This window comes from Salvelinus sp. IW2-2015, linkage group LG13 (genome assembly GCF_002910315.2).
Source record: "Salvelinus sp. IW2-2015 linkage group LG13, ASM291031v2, whole genome shotgun sequence".
Classification (NCBI taxonomy): domain Eukaryota; kingdom Metazoa; phylum Chordata; class Actinopteri; order Salmoniformes; family Salmonidae; genus Salvelinus; species Salvelinus sp. IW2-2015.
In genome coordinates this window covers 13,545,118-13,564,166 of record NC_036853.1, presented here as the reverse complement: position 1 = coordinate 13,564,166, position 19,049 = coordinate 13,545,118, and the positions used below count along the sequence as shown (strand labels likewise).

Here is a 19,049-nt window from a genome sequence, read left to right as displayed (position 1 = left end):
CTTCGTCTCTCCCGAGCCCGTACGGGAGTTGTAGCGATGAGACAAGATAGTAATGACTAGCAATTGGATACCACGAAAATTGGGGAGAAAATTGGATATATATATATTTTTTTATAAATAAAAAAGTCCACTCGGAGTATTTACATTGACCCCCCCTTTGTTTTTACACTGCTGCTACTCATTGTTTATATCTATGCAGTCACTTTACCCCTTCCTACATGTACAAATTACCTTGACTAACCTGTACCCCTGCACATTGACTCGGTACCAGTACCCGTATATAGCCGTGTTATTATTTTTTACTTAACTCTTTTTCTTGAACTGCATTATTGGTTAAGGGCTTTTAAGTAAGTATTTCACCTGTTGTATTCGGCGCATGTGACAAATTAGAATTTGATTTGTTGACATGTTCTATGAGGAAATAGCAAGTCTTTTTTTAAACAGTCTTTGTGAAGTTTGTGGGGTTTTAAGTGTTTTCCTAAAATGGTTGCTTTGGCCACAAACATTATTAGGCTTGTTCCCCCCCATTGACATGGTCAAATAATTCAAGCATAGATTGGTAATTTTTATTTATTTGTCACAAAAAGAATGGCACTGATCAGCCTATAGGTGGTGCTGTGATAAGCAGTCTCACTTAAACCCTCATCAACCGCCTCATGTGGCCTAGAGACTAAACTTTGTAGGTGTCTTTCCTCATGCTGAACATTTTTGCCTCAAGGACCCATAAGGTCCGTTAGGATAGATTTTCCTCTATTTTAGAAAACTTCTCATGAACCAAAGAATGAAATGAAAGGTCCATGGTATGTCTTTACTTAGTTTGAGAAAAGCTAATGGATGGGTCAAAAGATGGCAGAGTTGATAAATCAAAAATCTGATTTTACATGTCTATTTAAACCACTATAAATCCACTCCAGTGGCCCATCAACTTGAAATCATGGATATCCCTAAAATGAGCCTTGCGTAATTTGATATCTCAAAAAACAAGGAAACTATTAACAATTTTTACATGTAACTAATGCTAAAAATAATCTTCCCATGAACCATGTCAGATTCACTCCAGGTTTGTTCAGCTCTCTGGGTGACTGCTAACCTAAATAATCATAATACAATGTTTGCATATAAAGGAAGATAGTTCCTACATAATGCTTGCTTTGTTATCCAACGAACCCCGTTCATTGTTTCCCGCAGCTATATTTTGGATAGTAGTTGAGATTTTCACTGGGCAGTTACTTTGAAATATACCAGGTTGCCACTTTTAATCTCAAAATAATCAGAAAAATAGCTTCCGTCAAATTTAAGATTTTGCAACAGGAAATGAATGAAACTGCTCGATATTTCAGAATAAATGACCTTTATTTTCCAGCTAGATCACATACATTAAGGTTTCTTTCCTCAGCAGCTGCTAGTTTAAAGATGGCACTGCTCATCAACTCTAGACACCCAGTGACACACTTTCTTCCCCACCTGATACTAGAAACACTTTCAAAACTCTTAAGTGTTGAGGGTCAGGTAAAACCGGTATTCTGTCTTTAGATGGCAGTCGAACTCTCATGGTCTTGTATGCATTTGAAGAGATTGCTTGTTCTGCTTGTAAAAAAAAGTGACAGGCCTGTCAACAACTCAAAGGTGTAATTTAGTTGACTGCAATTGCATTGGACTTTGTTTGTGGTATGGAGCTCCAGACCTTCAGTGTGCATGTCAGTACAAGCTTCAACAGAAAGCTATGACATCAGTTGGGAAAATAACAAAATACAGATACATCACCTTCATTTCCTCCACTTTTGAAAATAATATTTTTCATTCCATATACAACTTCATTCAACAAACACTATAAGCCAGTCTTCTTGGTAAGCTTATAGTTTATTTCCAGGTCTTCCTGAAACATTATGGGTCACCAGCTGTATGTGGAAGCCCTTCTAACATCTTTAAACTGCAAGGGCCTTGGCATATTCACTTTCCACAGAGAATGGAATAGTAGTTTACAAAGGGATCTGTGGATTGCATTAGATTACTTAATAAAAAAATTCAAGTATTTCAAAGATAAATGGTCAAAAGTGCTGGAAGCCAGAATCAGATTTCTTCCTATTCCAATATACAAGGAGAATCATTTGTACTGACAATGTGGCCCAAATAAACCAACAATAATAAAAACACTCAGAATTATACAAGGACCCAAACATGTACAGTAGGTTACAGAGACATTCCACACAGCATATTCATATACATGAAGTTTAGGGAGAGTATGTGCAGTGTAATAAGATCAAACCCCAGTCCTGGGTATTATTGGATGTAAAAGGTTTCAGGATGAATGGTAACGCTATCAAATTTCCTCTGTACCCTTGTATTCTCTTCTGTTTTAGATTAAGGTAACTTCATGTTTCTCCCGTAATAGACCAGTTCAGTGGCGCAAGTATAAAGAATGTCACACTGCTTGACAAGACCGATGAGCTGAAGACAGTTCTTTTAAAAACATTCAACGTAATAAAACGGTTTAAATAAAGACCAGAGGAATGAGGCAATGTAGGCAAAATATATTTACAGTATTTAACAATGGTCACAACATTTTTACACAGAATCGTTAAACATTCCAACAAGACCAGGCAATTCCGCAGATAGTATGACAATGTCATAACATAGGATACAAAAAAATAATATGGCTTGAATGATATGGTTCCATCGTATTGAAAAAAGTAATTTGGATGCTCTCTGTAGGACAAGGTAGGTGCAGAAGTTCAACATTGAGCCATTTGCTTATGGCGACAAGGCTTTAACCAAATCTACAACTTCATTTGTCATTGGCCATCCCTGGACTTGTCTTATTGCACAACTGCATATATGATTTTGGACCGCGCTACAACAATGATATACTTCCATCAAAACTCTGAAACCAGACCAATGCAGACAGAGCAAAAACAATACAACAATAATAAATAGGAAAACCTTTTTTGACGAGCGAACACTGGATGTGAAGAACTACAGATGGAAGTTTTCAGCTGGATAATTTTCACATCCAATGTGTCTTTGGTCCAAGTAAGTATTGACTTTGGCAAAAGAAAAATAAATAATTGTGAGTAACGCTTTTTCATAACGTAGCCCAAAATTCTACTACCATTTCCTATGGAAATGTTGGATACTATGCCATTTAGTCTCAAGTATCAAAGCACATTAACCATGCCTCATCATATACAACTCTACTTCATCTATCATGTATTATTGTTCATCACAAAACAAATAAAGTTGAAATAAGCTCATCAATAACTCATCTTCAAAAATCAAAGCTTTACAACACCTTCTCATGGATGTTCTTCCTTAGTTTTTCTTTAGAACACCCACAAATGTGAACAAAAACCCAATAACCAAAGCAGGAAGCTAACAAAACATTTTCACAGGAGTAAACGGGAACTGCACAGGGAGTGGTGGTCTGTATGAGGTGGTGTATGTGTGTGTCGTATGTGTGAGAGACTTCTGGCTGCAGGTCTTTTGTTGCGGCTCTATGAATTGCTCTGCAAGAGCCTTTATCCCAGGCCTATTTGGGGGGAAGGGAGTTGTCAGGGGTGCTTGGGGTTACCACCTCTTTGTAGAAATGCTCTACTTGCTCTTTGTACATCTTCATGACCACTGGCCTCTTCAGCTTCATAGTGGGGCCTGAGAGAGAAAAAGAGACTGTCAGCTATACACAGAGTGTACAAAACTTAGGAACACCTTCCTTATATTCAGTTGCACACCCCCCTTTTGCCCTCAGAACAGCCTCAAATCGTCAGGGCATGGACTGTAACAAGGTGTTGAACGCATTCCAAAAGGATGGTGGCTCATGTTGACTCCAATGCTTCCCAAAGTTGTATCAAGTTGTCTGGATGTCCTTCGGGTGGTGGACCATCCTTGATACACACAGTGAAACTTGAGCGTGGAAAAACCAAGCAACGTTACACACACAAACCGGTGCGCCTGGCACCTACTACCATACCCCTTTCAAAGGCACTTAAAAATGTTGTCTTGCCCATTCACACAATCCATGTCAAGGCTTAATCTTTCTTTAACCTGACACCTCCCCTTCGTCTGCACTGATTGAAGGGGGATTTAACAAGTTTCATCAATAAGGGATCATAGCCTTAACCTGGTCAGTCTTTCATGGAAAGAGCAGGCATTCCTAATGTTTTGTACACTCAGTGTATATCCTGCTGTTATGCTCATTGACACCAACCACTGGATAGGTGGGGAAAACTACAGTGATGACATGGTCTGCAATAGACTGAGAAAAGGGAAACAAAAACGATTCTATTGAAATTGGCCATATACATCATGGAAACTAGAGTCCAGCCTTTATAATGACCTGGAAAAACAACATATTGCAGTTAAGAACATGGCACTAAACCAACATGCACACTGCCCCCCCCCCCCTCACCCAGCTCTCCCCCAGTGATGGAGAAGTCCTGGTCTAGGATGATCCACTTCTGGATGCGCTGGGCGTTGGAGGTGGCGTTCTCGTTCACGCGGTTGATGCCCTCCTGGATAGCAGCATGAATGACCCGGTCATGTCCGCCGGCAATCTCTGAGACTCGCGTGGCATTGCTGCCCAGCTTTCGGCACAGCTCTACGGCCTCTGGCGTCAACTCATCCTCAGGAGCACCAGTGTCTCCATTCACCTGGCACTGAGGGGTAAAGAGACAAATGTAGTTTTAGTCAGTGAAGGAGGTAAAAGAACATATGCATTTTTCTTAGAAGGCTGTCTTGTGCATGGATAATTTTTTATGTTTCATTAATCAATGCCATTAACCCTAGTCTAAGCCGGGTGAGGGGGCCAACATATGGAATTGTTTTAAGATGAATCATTAAGCTATTTGATTTTGAATTTTAAGACCCCTTAAGGTATCAAAAAATATACAATTATTGGATGAAACATTCAATCTGGCATTGCTATTAGCCAATAGAAACACATTGACTAACAGATTCACTACATGGAACAGATAGTCCCCCCCAAAAAATCGAAAGGAAGTTTGTTCTGAATCGTCTGCCCTATCGTGTTTGTGAGAGTCTCGGCTTTCAAAGGAGTGGTCATAATAGTTAGTAGGCCAAACCGAGAAGACGCTACAGACGTTTTTGTGAGAAGACCAATTTTCGGGATGTCTCCTGGTCTGACAAACAATGCTTTAGCTCTGTCACCTTCCACCACAGATGTGGAAGGGAGATATCGGAGGATTGAGATGCAGCCCATGCAAAAAACATCTAGCTTAAACTGACTGATTTTTATATTATGTTAATTGATTTCCGTGGGGGTGCGACCATTGTAGGCCAAGGGTTAACTGACAATGATACTCTTTACATAAAATGACAACGGCTAGGTTCCAGTTTAACGTTTACAAAATCGTATTTCCACAATACATGGTTGCCATTGCACTCAGGCCAGGTCCATCACCAGTGAGACTACCATGCAGGCGTACTAATAACAAGAGTGATAGCACCGTAATAACAGAAATATAGGGATACTTAAAACACGAACTTAACAGACAGCATAAAGAATGTCAGTGTACAAAATGTCCACCAGAAGTGGATAAAATTACAATAAAAGAGGAATTGTGATTTCGGCTAAAATATTAGAATCCACTATGACAGTCTTGCCTCATCCTATGATTACATGATATGGAGTTTACACAGCACTGTGCAATCTCAGAGGCTGCATCTGATTACACATGGTAGTTCTCAACTATCAGATACTCTTGAAATGGCTGTAATAGATTGCCATCTAAACTGTATAACATCCTTGTTCTAAATAGAAATGGTTGTCAGAACTTAGAAGATGACCTTTGAGTTAAACGGGGTATGAGTTGGGATGGGGATTTGGTTTTACACCAACAGTGCTGTAGCTAACTGGTCATACCTTAATGGTGAGCAGCATGGCGAGGAACTTCCTCTTGTCTCCAATGAGCATGGCGTTGCTAACCAGCGACACAGCCTCCTTCACAGCATCTTCAATGGGCACTGGAGGGATGTTCTCTCCACCCGCTGTGATGATCAGCTCTGGAAACACACATTGAAACAAACGTTTTAATTAGGATAATTCTAACTTGTGGAATCTTCCATCAACTAACAGGCTTTCAACTAACTTCAGTCGGTTCCGTTTAAAGCTGGGTTCTGATGATTGGCCTGGGGTTGGGGTTCTTTGGGGATGGGGTTATAGTGTGTAGAGAAGACTGCGTACCTTTGATGCGTCCAGTGATGAACAGGAAGCCGTTGTCGTCGTGTTTGCCCAGGTCTCCAGAGTGCAGCCAGCCCTCAGCATCCAGGGCGTCCTCTGTCTTGTCGGCCTGGTTTAGGTAGCCCATGAAGACGTGGCGCCCCCAGAAGCAGATCTCCCCATTGCCCTCCTGGTCAGGACTGTGGATCTTAGTCTCACAGCCAGGGATCAACTTCCCAACGCTTGGGAGACAAAACACTTTAACTTTGCAGTTCTTAAATCACATACATGAAGAATATACAGTAAATCGACAGCAAATACACTTGCTAAAAGCCAAGGTATGCTTGGGCCTGTTGTAATGAATTCATTTGTATAGAGTGAGCATGGAAATATGTAATGTCAGGCATTGTGTGTTCAGGGGAGTATCTGCTGTAAGATACCTGGTGAGGCGGAATGCATTGGGCAGAGAGATGGTGTGAGGTCCAGTGCTCTCACTCATTCCGTACAGCTCATACACTGGGATGTCTAGGCTGAGGAAGAACTCCAGTGTATCCTTGGTGATGGGGGCAGCACCTGTGTAACACTTGGTGCAGCGGTCCAGACCCAGGGCCTTACGGACCTTTCTGAACACCAGCTTCTTGGCTAGGCGGTAGTTGACAGGCGTCCTTGCCATAGCTCCATTCCTGAGCAGGCAGGAGGGGAAGCAGGAGTTTAATACAACATCTCTACTATATCTTTATACCTCAGGCTGTAGTTTACTACTGTGCTAGCATTATTATACTGTGCATGGGCATGAGAACTACTCATCCTGTTCTGTCATGTTTGTGACAGTAGTATTGGCCTTACATTTTTTAAATAAAATCACTACGAAGTCAGAACCACAGGTGGTGCATCAGGTAAATTAGAACACAGATCCCCCTCACCCTATTCAATAGGCTAAATACTGGTTCATACTGGTATACATACTGATTCATCTTGCTGAGGTTAGTCTTCAGCCCCACTCCTTTGGCCCAGACTGCCACCTTCCTGCGCACAGTAGACGACTTGGCCCCGACAGACTTCATCTTCTCCTGCATTTTCTCCCAGACGCGTGGTACACCCATAAAGGCTGTGGGACGCACCTCTCTCATCGTGTTGACCAGGGAGCCCTGAGAAGAGACAGGAAGGGAGGCACACACACTGAAGGGGTTGGTAATCACAAAGTATGTGTGTGTGAGCAGTGTAATACGGACACTAGCACATTGAGAAAGACAGTTCAGCTCCTGAGGATAAATGTTCAAAAGCATTTGCAACGTAGTGCATTTAGTAAAGCTGATGCTTAATTTTGTGAAGAACAACCTTTTCACAGAGAGCAGAAACACTAACGAAGTGTTACCCGTACCCCCTGATTCTACATGTCAACTAATCATCAAACACTTGACAAGTTGAATCAGGTGTTTTTGTCCAAGGCAACAACAAAAAGGTGTGCTTTTGGGGTTACTCGAGGACCAGAGTTGGGAAACACTGCACTAATGAACTGATCAATTGCAAAACAAAGAGTTGTCTTGTGTGAGTAGGTATCGCACGCAGGAAATCAATTTAACTTAAACTGCCTCCCTTAAATGGATTATACACTAGGTTTAATCTAAAATGAAGGGGAGGACAAGTGGGAGTAACAGACTGCAGAACAATCTTCTCAGTCATGTGGAAAAGGTCCTCTTCTAAATCAGAAAAGACCATCACCTTCAGTGCGTCTGGCTGGGCGAAATAGGTTGCCCCTCCAACCTTCATGGTGACCCAGATGTCCACCATCTGAGCAGCGATGTGGCTGAGAGGCAGGTAGCTGACAACTATCTCTTGAGACTTGGTGGCTTCTGTCAGCCGGACATGGCGGCCTACGGCGAACGCTGTCCATGTCAGCTACAAAGAGAGAACGAGAGAGTCATTAAAACACTGGTCATTCACAAGTAAACTCGGAGCAAAGGTGGATTTTGAATAGATAGGAGGCTACATTTTTACACGTTTACATCATGACACTGATAGTGCATCATTCTCATAGATCTTTTCAATGGAACCTAATGTGCAGCCATTTTATTGGTCGCGTACACATATTTTGCAGATGTTATCGTGGGTGTAACTAAAAGCTTATATTCCTAGCTCCAACAGTGCAGTAATACCTAACAATACAAAATACATGCAAATCCCAAAAATTCTAAAGCAATTACAAATATTAGAATAAGCAATGTCAGAGTCTGAAATATAAAAATATATGATTGGGTGTATTGATATTATGGACAGTATATGAATAGAAAAGATGTGTGCAGCAGTAGTTGTATAAGATGAACCATGACTAGAATACAGTATATACATATTAAGTGGGTAAAACTGTATAAACATTATTAAAGTGACCAGAGGTCAAAGACTATTTACATAGGGCAGCAGTCTAAGGTGCAGGTTAGAGTAACCGGGTGGTAGCCAGTGAATAACAGTGACTAAAATTCCGGGCAGGCTCCTGGGCGGAGGCCGGCTAGTGGTGACTAACAGTCTGATGGCCTGGAGAGCGAAGGCATTTTCCAGTTTCTCGGCACCTGTACAGTCTTCGCCTTCTAGATGGTAGCGGGGTGAAGAGAACGTGGCTAAGGTGGCCGAGGTCCTTGATGATCTTACTGGCTTTCCTGTGACACCGGGTGCTGTAGATGTCCTGGAGGGCAGGCAATGCGGTGATGCGTTGGGCTGACTGCGCCACCACCTGGAAAGCCCAGCAGTTGCAGATGGTGCAGGTGCCGTACCAGGCGGTGAAACAGCCCGACAGGATGCTCTCAATGGTACATCTGTAGAATATCTTCAGCCTCCTGAGGTTGAAGAGGCACTGTTGCACATTCACCACACTGTATGGGGCCTCCCGAGTGGTGCAGTGGTCTAAGGCACTGCATCGCAATGCTAGCTGTGCCACTAGAGATTCTGGGTTCGAGTTCAGGCTCTGTCACAGCCGTCCGCGACCGGGAGACCCATGGGGCTGCGCACAATCGGCCCAGCGTCGTCCGGGTTAGGGGAGGGTTTGGCCGGCAGGGATGTCCTTGTCCCATCGCGCACTAGCGACTTCTGTGGCGGGCCAGGCGCAATGCACGTTGACACTGTCGCCAGGTGTACAGTGTTTCCTCCGACACATTGGTGCGGCTGGCTTCCGGGTTAAGTGGGCATTGTGTCAAGAAGCAGTGCGGCCTGGGTTGTGTTTCGGAGGACGCACGGCTCTCGAACTTCGCCTCTCCCGAGTCCGTACGGGAGTTGCAGCGATGAGACAAGACTAACTACCAATTGGATACCACGGAATTGGGGAGAAAAAGGGGTACAAAAATAAAGGAAAAAAATAAAACTAACACTGTGGACCATTTCAGGTTGTCAGTAATGTGCCGCCGAGGAACTTTAATCTTTTTGCCCTCTCCATTGCGGCCCAGTCGATGCGGATGGGGGATTGTTCCTTCAGCTGTCTCCTACAAATCAGCTCCTTCGTTTTGTTGACGTTGAGGTTATTTTCCTGGCACCACTCCGCCAGGGCTCTCACCACCTCCCTGTAGGCAGTCTCGTAGTTGTTGTTAGTCAGGCCTACCACTTGTGTTGTCTGCAAACGTGATGGTTGAGTTGGAGACGTGCGTGGCCACGCAGTCATGGGGGAACAGGAAGTATATGAGGGGGCTAAGCACGTACCCTTGTGGGGCCCCGTGTTGAGGATCAGCGTAGCAGAGGTGCTGTTGCCCACTTTCACCGCCTGGCAGTCTAATGTTACTGGTGGGTGTCACTCACATTGTCATGGCTGAGCATCACTCCTTTGGGCTGCCCCGTGGTCCCTGATGTGTAGATCAGTGTGCAGCACTGGTTGGGTTTCTGGGTAGCGATGACGTCATCCAGCTGAGTGTTGGACTCATCACGGCCCAGCTCCATAAACTCTGCCCACTGTGTAGAGAATACAAGATAGTCCGAATACAGTGGGGGGAAACAAACCAGCAGGAACTGTAGTGTGTTATGAACACTTCTAAAGACACAGAAGGCATTGATCCAACTTCTAATGTTCGAATGAAATCGAAATAGTTTGACACGCATACCGTGTAGAGGTTTGGTCTCTTCTCTTTAAGTGCATCTTTGTACTGGATAATGGCTTTCAGGTGTGGCAGCCTGTCCTGAACCTGAAGGAAAAAGAGGAATAAACTGATTAAGGTTAAAAAAAGCAAAAAAAGCAAATCTAAAGCTCTCCATCCTCTGTGCTTACCTGTAGGATCTTCTGTAGCTGTTTGTGGTTCTCCACCACGATAATGTTGGCCTTGCAGTTCTCTGCTAAGTACTGGCACGCCTCTGGGGAGTTGGTGGTGTAGATACCCACTGCAAACCCACTGGCAACACAAGACAACAGTGAGTCATGTTGATTCATGGTTCATGAAACTCAAGATTCCTTTCCCACAGACAGGTTTGGCAACTCTGCTAGGTAAGTATGTATTTCATAAAGGTATGCTCATCATGAAAGAACAATCCAAGAACAGTCAGTAATTGTAACAGTCTGTACTAGGGGTGTTACAGTTCACCAAACCCTCGGTTTGGTATGTATTGCGTTTAAAAAAAAAAGTAAAATGCCATTCACAATGTACCTTGCATTGTTTGTTGTTTACCGGATTGTTACGATTGATGCTACATTTTTAACTATGTGGGAGGTGGGAATTTACTACGTGTGACTCTCAAAAGGGGGTGTGCGTCACACGGGACATCTCCAATTCTGAGGTAATGTGGTAATGAGGTAATGTGATGGGCCGTCACTGTTAAGTAAGCGCAACAGGATGCATTGGACAATTCATTGGAAACTTCGGAATTGGTTTGCTTATATAGAGCAGGTACTACCCATTTGCTGAAATGGGTGCAAGAGGGAAGTTTGTAACATGCGTTTCAGTCTTGCTCCGGTATACTGGGTTGATGTTGGCGTAAATGTGTTAACATATGAGGCGTTGGCAGCTGCATTATTCTCGTTGAGTGCGGTAACATTTATCGCAGCGGTCTAAGGCACTGCATCTCAGTGCAAGAGGTGTCATTACAGTCCCTGGTTCGAATCCAGGCTGTATCAGATCCGGCCGTGATTGGGAGTCCCATAGGGCGGCGCACAATTGGCCCAGCGTCGTCCGGGTTTGGCCATCATTGTCAATAAGAACTTGTTCTTAACAGACTTGCCTAGTTAAATAAAATAAAAAAATCCACAATGTTCCCAAACTAGAGATTTAAACGATGATACATTATCCTCCAATTCTGGTTTATTAAGGCCACCACGCCATCGTACAGAACAAAAACGCAACAAGTATTGGTCCCATGTTTCATAATCTGAAATAAAAGTTCCTTCTCTAAAATGTTGTTCACAAATTTGTTTAAATCCCTGTTAGTGAGCATTTCTTCTTAGCCAAAATGATCCATCCACCTGACTGGTGTGGCATATCAAGAAGCTGATTAAACAGCATAATCATTACACAAGTGCACCATGGGCGGGGAAAAATAAAGGCCACAAATCTGCAGTTTTGTCAACACAATGCCACAGATGTCTCAAGTTGAGGGAGCACGCAATTGGCATGCTGACTGTAGGACTGTCCACCAGCGCTGTTGCCAGGAAATGTAATGTTAATTTCTCTACCATAAGCCGCCTCTTGTCATTTTAGAGAATTTGGCAGTACGTCCAACCGGCCTCACAACCACAGACCACTTGTATGGCGTTGTGTGGGCAAGCGGTTTGCTGATGTCAATGGTGGCGGTGGGGTTATGGTATGTGAAGGCATAAGCTATGGACCATAAACACAATTGCATTTTATCGATGGCAATTTGAATGCACAGAGATACCGTGATGAGATCCTGAGGCCCATCGTGAGTCCCATAAAAAAAAAAAAAAAAGGTATGTGACCAACAGATGCATACAGTATTTAGTCAGCCACCAATTGTGCAAGTTCTCCCACTTAAAAAGACGAGAGAGGCCTGTAATTTTCATCATAGGTACACTTCAACTATGACAGACAAAATTAGATTTTTTTTCTCTCCAGAAAATCACATTGTAGGATTTTTAATGAATTTATTTGCAAATTATGGTGGAAAATAAGTATTTGGTCAATAACAAAACTTTCTCAATACTTTGTTATATACCCTTTGTTGGCAATGACAGAGGTCAAACGTTTTCTGTAAGTCTTCACAAGGTTTTCACACACTGTTGCTGGTATTTTGGCCCATTCCTCCATGCAGATCTCCTCTAGAGCAGTGATGTTTTGGGGCTGTTGCTGGGCAACACAGACTTTCAACTCCCTCCAAAGATTTTCTATGGTGTTGAGATCTGGAGACTGGCTAGGCCACTCCAGGACCTTGAAATGCTTCTTACGAAGCCACTCCTTCGTTGCCCGGGCGGTGTGTTTGGGATCATTGTCATGCTGAAAGACCCAGCCACGTTTCATCTTCAATGCCTGGCAGTCTCCATGGGGGTGCCACAGGGTTCAATTCTTGGACCGACTCTCTTCTCTGCATACATCAATGATGTTGCTCTTGCTGCTGGTGATTCTCTGATCCACCTCTACGCAGACGACACTATTCTGTATACTTCTGGCCCTTCTTTTGACACTGTGTTAACAACCCTCCAGGCGAGCTTCAATGCCATACAACTCTCCTTCCGTGGCCTCCAATTGCTCTTAAATACAAGTAAAACTAAATGCATGCTCTTCAACCGATCGCTGCCTGCACCTGCCCGCCTGTCCAACATCACTACTCTGGACGGCTCTGACCTAGAATATGTGGACAACTACAAATACCTAGGTGTCTGGTTAGACTGTAAACTCTCCTTCCAGACTCACATCAAACATCTCCCAATCAAGTTAAATCTAGAATTGGCTTCCTATTCCGCAACAAAGCATCCTTCACTCATGCTGCCAAACATACCCTGAAAACTGACCATCCTACCAATCCTCGACTTCGGTGATGTCATTTACAAAAATGCCTCCAAAACCCTACTCAATAAATTGGATGCAGTCATCACAGTGCCATCCGTTTTGTCACCAAAGCCCCATATACTACCACCACTGCGACCTGTACACTCTCGTTGGCTGGCCCTCGCTTCATACTCGTCGCCAAACCACTGTGTCCAGTCATCTACAAGACCCTGCTAGGTAAGTCCCCCTTATCTCAGCTCGCTGGTCACCATAGCAACACCTACCTGTAGCACGCGCTCCAGCAGGTTTATCTCTCTGGTCACCCCCAAAACCAAATCTTCTTTGCCGCCTCTCCTCCAGTTCTTGCTGCCAATGACTGGAACGAACTACAAAAATCTCTGAAACTGGAAACACTTATCTCCTCACTAGCTTTAAGCACCAGCTGTCAGAGCAGCTCAAGATTACTGCACCTGTACATAGCCCATCTATAATTTAGCCCAAACAACTACCTCTTTACCTACTGTATTTATTTATTATATTTGCTCCTTTGCACCCCATTATTTCTGTCTCTACTTTGCGCTTTCTTCCACTGCAAACCAACCATTCCAGTGTTTTAGTTTTATTTTACTTGCTGTGTTGTATTTACTTCGCCACCATGGCCTTTTATATTTTTATTTATTTATACATATATTTGTTTGCCTTCACCTCCCTTATCTCACCTCACTTGCTCACATTGTATATAGACTTATTTTTTTCACTGTATCATTGACTATATGTTTGTTTTACTCCATGGTAACTATGTGTTTGTTGTATGTGTCGAACTGCTTTGCTTTATCTTGGCCAGGTCGCAATTGTAAATGAGAACGTGTTCTCAATTTGCCTACCTGGTTAAATAAAGGTAAATAAAAATAATAAATAAATAAAATGCCTTGCTGATGGAAGGTTTTCACTCAAAATCTCACGATACATGGCCCATTCATTCTTTCCTTTACACGGATCAGTCGTCCTGGTCCCTTTGCAGAAAAACAGCCCCAAAGCATGATGTTTCCACCCCCATGCTTCACAGTAGGATGGGTTCTTGGATGCAACTCAGCATTCTATGTCCTCCAAACACGACGAGTTGAGTTTTTACCAAAAAGTTCTATTTTGGTTTCATCTGACATTCTCACATCTTCTTCTGGATCATCAATGCTCTCTAGCAAACTTCAGACAGGCCTGGACATGTACTGGCTTAAGCAGGGGGACACGTCTGGCACTGCAGGATTTGAGTCCCTGGCGGCGTAGTGTGTTACTGATGGTAGGCTTTGTTACTTTGGTCCCAGCTCTCTGCAGGTCATTCACTAGGTCCCCCGTGTGGTTCTGGGATTTTTGCTCACGTTCTTTGTGATCATTTTGACCCACGGGGTGAGATCTTGCGTGGAGCCCCAGATCGAGGGAGATTATCAGTGGTCTTGATGTCTTCCATTTCCTAATAATTGCTCCCACAGTTGATTTCTTCAAACCAAACTGCTTACCATTGCAGATTCAGTCTTCCCAGCCTGGTGCAGGTCTACAATTTTTGTTTCTGGTGTCCTTTGACAGCTCTTTGGTCTTGGCCATAGTGGAGTTTGGAGTTGTGACTGTTTGAGGTTGTGGACAGGTGTCTTTATACTTGATAACAAAGTTCAAACAGGTCCATTAATACGAGGTAATGAGTGGAGGACAGAGGAGCCTCTTAAAGAAGAAGTTACAGGTCTGTGAGAGCCAGAAATCTTGCTTGTTTGTAGGTGACCAAATACTTATTTTCCACCATAATTTGCAAATAAATTCATAGAAAATCCTACAATGTGATTTTCTGGATTTTTTCTCTCTCATTTTGTCTGTCATAGTTGAAGTGTACCTATGATGAAAATTACAGGCCTCATCTTTTTAAGTGGGAGAACTTGTACAATTGGTGGCTGACTAAATACCTTTTTGCCCCACTGTATCTGTATTCCCAGTCATGTGAAATCTATCGATTAGGGCCTAATTCATTTATTTCAATTGACTGATATGAACTGTAACACAAGTAAAATGTAAGAACTTGTTGCATTTATATTTTTGTTGTTCAGTACAGTTCCCGGCAGCAGCGAAAAGGCACCCCAGCAAGTGTTTATTGCGCTGTCCGTGCTGAAGCTGCAACATCATGTCAGCCATTTACTTTCTGTTTTTGACTTTAAAATGTTGTTACCGAAATCCCTAATTTGTTTAGGAAAAACATTCCCTAATCCCTCAACCCCTGCTTACCATAATCACATAAATAAATGAGTTATAACAAACTCCGAACACAGTAACAGCAAAGTGACGCGGAAGATGTCAAAGAGAAACGCAAAACAGGCGAATGTTTGCTGGTTGCTCAGGAGGGAAAGGGGAAGTCAGATCTGTGGAAGACATTTGACTTAGTTGTGGAAAACTACGGAGGTCAAGAAAAAGGAGCAAGCGTTGCGTGACTATTATGTGTGCCAAACAGTTGCTGTTCGATTACAATATTTTTTCTGACCATTTGGAACAATGTAAACACCAAATAAACGTACCAGAGTGGCTGTTCTAACGAAAGAAAAAGCCTTTATTACAGCAGACTAAAATCAGTTGCATTCATTTGTGAATTGCGGTTTATTTATTGTTTAGACTAATTATTCAAAGCTCCCTTTTATTACATTTTAAAACGAAAATGATTTATATATGCTACTGTATCAATCGTAGGCCTAAGTAAGTTATGGCATTAAGACTAAAATGGGACGCGCTCTTAGGCCTACAGCTCGATGCTGGTTATAAACTCATCAAAAAAAGAAACGTCCTCTCACTGTCAATTGAGTTTATTTTCAGCAAACTTGTCATGTGTAAATATTTGTATGAACATAAGATTCAACAACTGAGACAAACTGAACAAGTTCCACAGACATGTGACTAACAGAAATGGAATAATGTGTCGCTGAACAAAGGGGGGGTCAAAATCAAAAGTAAGTCAGTATCTGGTGTGGCCACCAGCTGCATAAAGTACTGCAGTTCATCTCCTCCTCGTGGACTGCACCAGATTTGCCAGTTCATGCTGTGAGATGTTACCCCACTCTTCCATCAAGGAACCTGCAAGTTCCCGGACATTTCTGGGGGGGGAATGGCCCTAGATCCAACAGGTCTGAGCCTGCAGGAACAGTACCACATGAGGGAGGATGTCTTCCCTGTAACGCACAGCGTTGAGATTGCCTGCAATGACAACAAGCTCAGTCCGATGATGCTGTGACACCACCCCAGACCATGACGGACCCTCCACCTCCAAATCGATCCCCCTCCAGAGTACAGGCCTCGGTGTAACGCTCATTCCTTCAACGATAAACGCGAATCTGACCATCACCCCTAGTGAGACAAAACCGCGACTCGTCAAAGAGCACTTTCTGCCAGTCCTGACTGGTCCAGCAACGGTGGGTTTGTGCCCATAGGCGACGTTGTTGCCGGTGATGTCTGGTGAGGACCTGCCTTACAACAAGCCCTCAGTCCAGCCCATCTCAGCCTATTGCGGACAGTCTGAGCATTGATGGAGGGATTGTGCGTTCCTGGTGTAACTCGGGCAGTTGTTGCCATCCTGTACCTGTCCCGCAGGTGCGATGTTCGGATGTACCGATCCTGTGCAGGTGTTGTTACACGTGGTCTGCCACTGCGAGGACAATCAGCCTGTACCTGTCCCGCAGGTGTGATGTTTGGAAGTATGCTTGGGGTCATTGTCCATTTGGAAGACCCATTTGCGACCAAGCTTTACCTTCCTGACTAATGTCTTGAGATGTTGCTTCAATATATCCACATTATTTTCCCACCTTATGATGCCATCTATTTTGTGAAGTGCACCAGTCCCTCCTGCAGCAAAGTACCCCCACAATATGATGCTGCCACCCCCATGCTTCACGGTTGGAATGGTGTTCTTTGTCTTGCAAGCCTCCCCCCTTTTCCTCCAAACATAACGATGGTCATTATGGCCAAACAGTTCTATTTTTGTTTCATCAGACCAGAGGACATTTCTCCAAAAAGTACAATCTTCATCCCCATGTGCAGTTCCAAACCGTAGTCTGGTTTTTTTATGGCAGTTTTGGAGCAGTGGCTTCTTCCTTGCTGAGCGACCTTTCAGGTTATGTCGATATAGGACTCGTTTTACTGTGGATATAGATATTTTTGTACCCGTTTCCTCCAGCATCTTCACAAGGTCTTTTGCTGTTGTTCTGGGATTGATTTGCACCAAAGTACGTTCATCTCTAGGAGACAGAACGCGTCTCCTTCCTGAGCGGTATGACGGCTGCGTGGTCCCATGGTGTTTATATTTGCGTACTATTGTTTGTACAGATGAACATGGTACCTTCAGGCGTTTGGAAATTGCTCCCAAAAAAGAACCAGACTTGGAGGTCTACACTTTTCTTTCTGTGGTCTTAGCTGATTTCTTTTGATTTTCCCATGATGTCAAGCAAAGAGGCACTGAGTTTGAAGGTAGGCCTTGAAATACATCCATAGCTACACCTCCAATTGACTCAAATGATGTCAATAAGCCTATCAGAAGCTTCTAAAGCCATGACATTTTCTGAAATTTTCCAAGCTGTTTAAAGGCAGTCAACTTAGTGTATGTAAACTTCAGAACCACTGGAATTGTGATAATTATAAGTGAAATAATCTGACTGTAAACAATTGTTGGAAAAATTATTTGTGTCATGCAAAGTAGATGTCCTAACCGACTTGCCAGAACTATAGTTTGTTAACAAGAAATTTGTGGAGTGGTTGTAAAACGAGTTATAATGACTCCATTGGGAAGGTCCCGTAAGTAAGCATTTCACCGATAGTCCATACCTGTTTACGAAGCATGTTTAACAAAGAACATTGGATTTGATTTTGATCTCAGGTCTTTGGCTATAGTCACATAAGTCACTTAGCTACGCAAAATAGACTGGTCTACAGTAGATCAGTGAGAAGGGAACATTCTGTACATCACACTCTCAAATGACAGGGAGTGTGTCAGACCCCCTAGTGAACAGAAGTATAGAGACTCACCCAGCCATAATGGCAGCAATGTCAGATATGAACCACTCAGCAGAGTTGAAGCCCAGAATGCCAACCCCATGGTAGCGCTCCAAGCCAAGCTGTGGACACACAAACACAGCATGAGAAAAGACCTACACATAGATCTGAAATTACCACCTAAAGAGGAACATAACAGATACAATGCCTGTTAATATTCATTTTTCTATGGATAAGAGTTAAAGGGGAAGGTGAAGCAAAGCCAAATACAGACTATAGAGGGTCTTTTATAACAGTAGTAGTATTAAAACACACCATCGTGATACTTATACAAGAAATGTACGGCTCCTTGCCTGCATGGCAATGCAGAGTAGCACGACTCTCCCCGTCTCCCTCCAAGTAGGAGGCAGTCAGGTTCAGATGTGGGGATGTCTGGCTTCCCCTGGGCCTGAGCCAGTCCTAATCCTCACTCATGTACAGTGCGGAGTTTCACAATAAACAGTAGCGTGGCCTAGAGCTGGGACGATAAACCGAAAATGATCGACACCGATCACTTATCGCAGGCATTTCGCTGATATCGTTCACCACGATATACTAGAGAAATGTGCATTTCGAAATAAAATAAGTTTGCTAATATGGGTGATTGATGTTTGTAGCCATCAATTGTCCCATTAACAAACTAGTAGTAGTTTAAAGGATAAAAAAATAAAAAAAAGTAGTGCACATTATAAACGTATCGTTCTATTAATCTTTACCTCATTAATTCAGGTAATTTGTCGTGATATGGATTTTTGTCCATATCGCCCCACTCTAGTGTGGCCTGCATCTAGATGTTGCCCCCAGCAGCACACTGCCTCTACCTCCCACATTTCATCTCACCCTACGCATGCTAGTGACAGTGAGGCAGCCACCACGAGGTTAAACACACACTGATCTGAAGTTAGGATAGTGGACTATGA

At 43.2% G+C, this 19,049-nt stretch overlaps 1 protein-coding gene across 3 annotated transcripts in view; it reads right to left on the bottom strand.

Moving 5' to 3' along the window:
* Positions 1-1,334: 1,334 nt before the first annotated feature.
* LOC111972157 (long-chain-fatty-acid--CoA ligase ACSBG2) overlaps positions 1,335-19,049 on the bottom strand; it is a 49,628-nt gene continuing 31,913 nt past the window's right edge. For all 3 annotated transcript variants that reach the window (XM_023999040.2, XM_070446134.1, XM_023999039.1), the window contains exons 5-15: positions 18,124-18,212; positions 10,416-10,536; positions 10,252-10,332; positions 9,953-10,102; positions 7,895-8,071; positions 7,139-7,320; positions 6,613-6,855; positions 6,197-6,414; positions 5,876-6,015; positions 4,403-4,649; positions 1,335-3,645 (exon numbers count right to left, since the gene is read on the bottom strand). In XM_023999040.2, the coding sequence (XP_023854808.1) occupies positions 3,527-3,645; positions 4,403-4,649; positions 5,876-6,015; positions 6,197-6,414; positions 6,613-6,855; positions 7,139-7,320; positions 7,895-8,071; positions 9,953-10,102; positions 10,252-10,332; positions 10,416-10,536; positions 18,124-18,212 (1,767 nt within the window). In that variant the 3' untranslated portion in view covers positions 1,335-3,526. The remainder of the gene's footprint in view (positions 3,646-4,402; positions 4,650-5,875; positions 6,016-6,196; positions 6,415-6,612; positions 6,856-7,138; positions 7,321-7,894; positions 8,072-9,952; positions 10,103-10,251; positions 10,333-10,415; positions 10,537-18,123; positions 18,213-19,049) is intronic.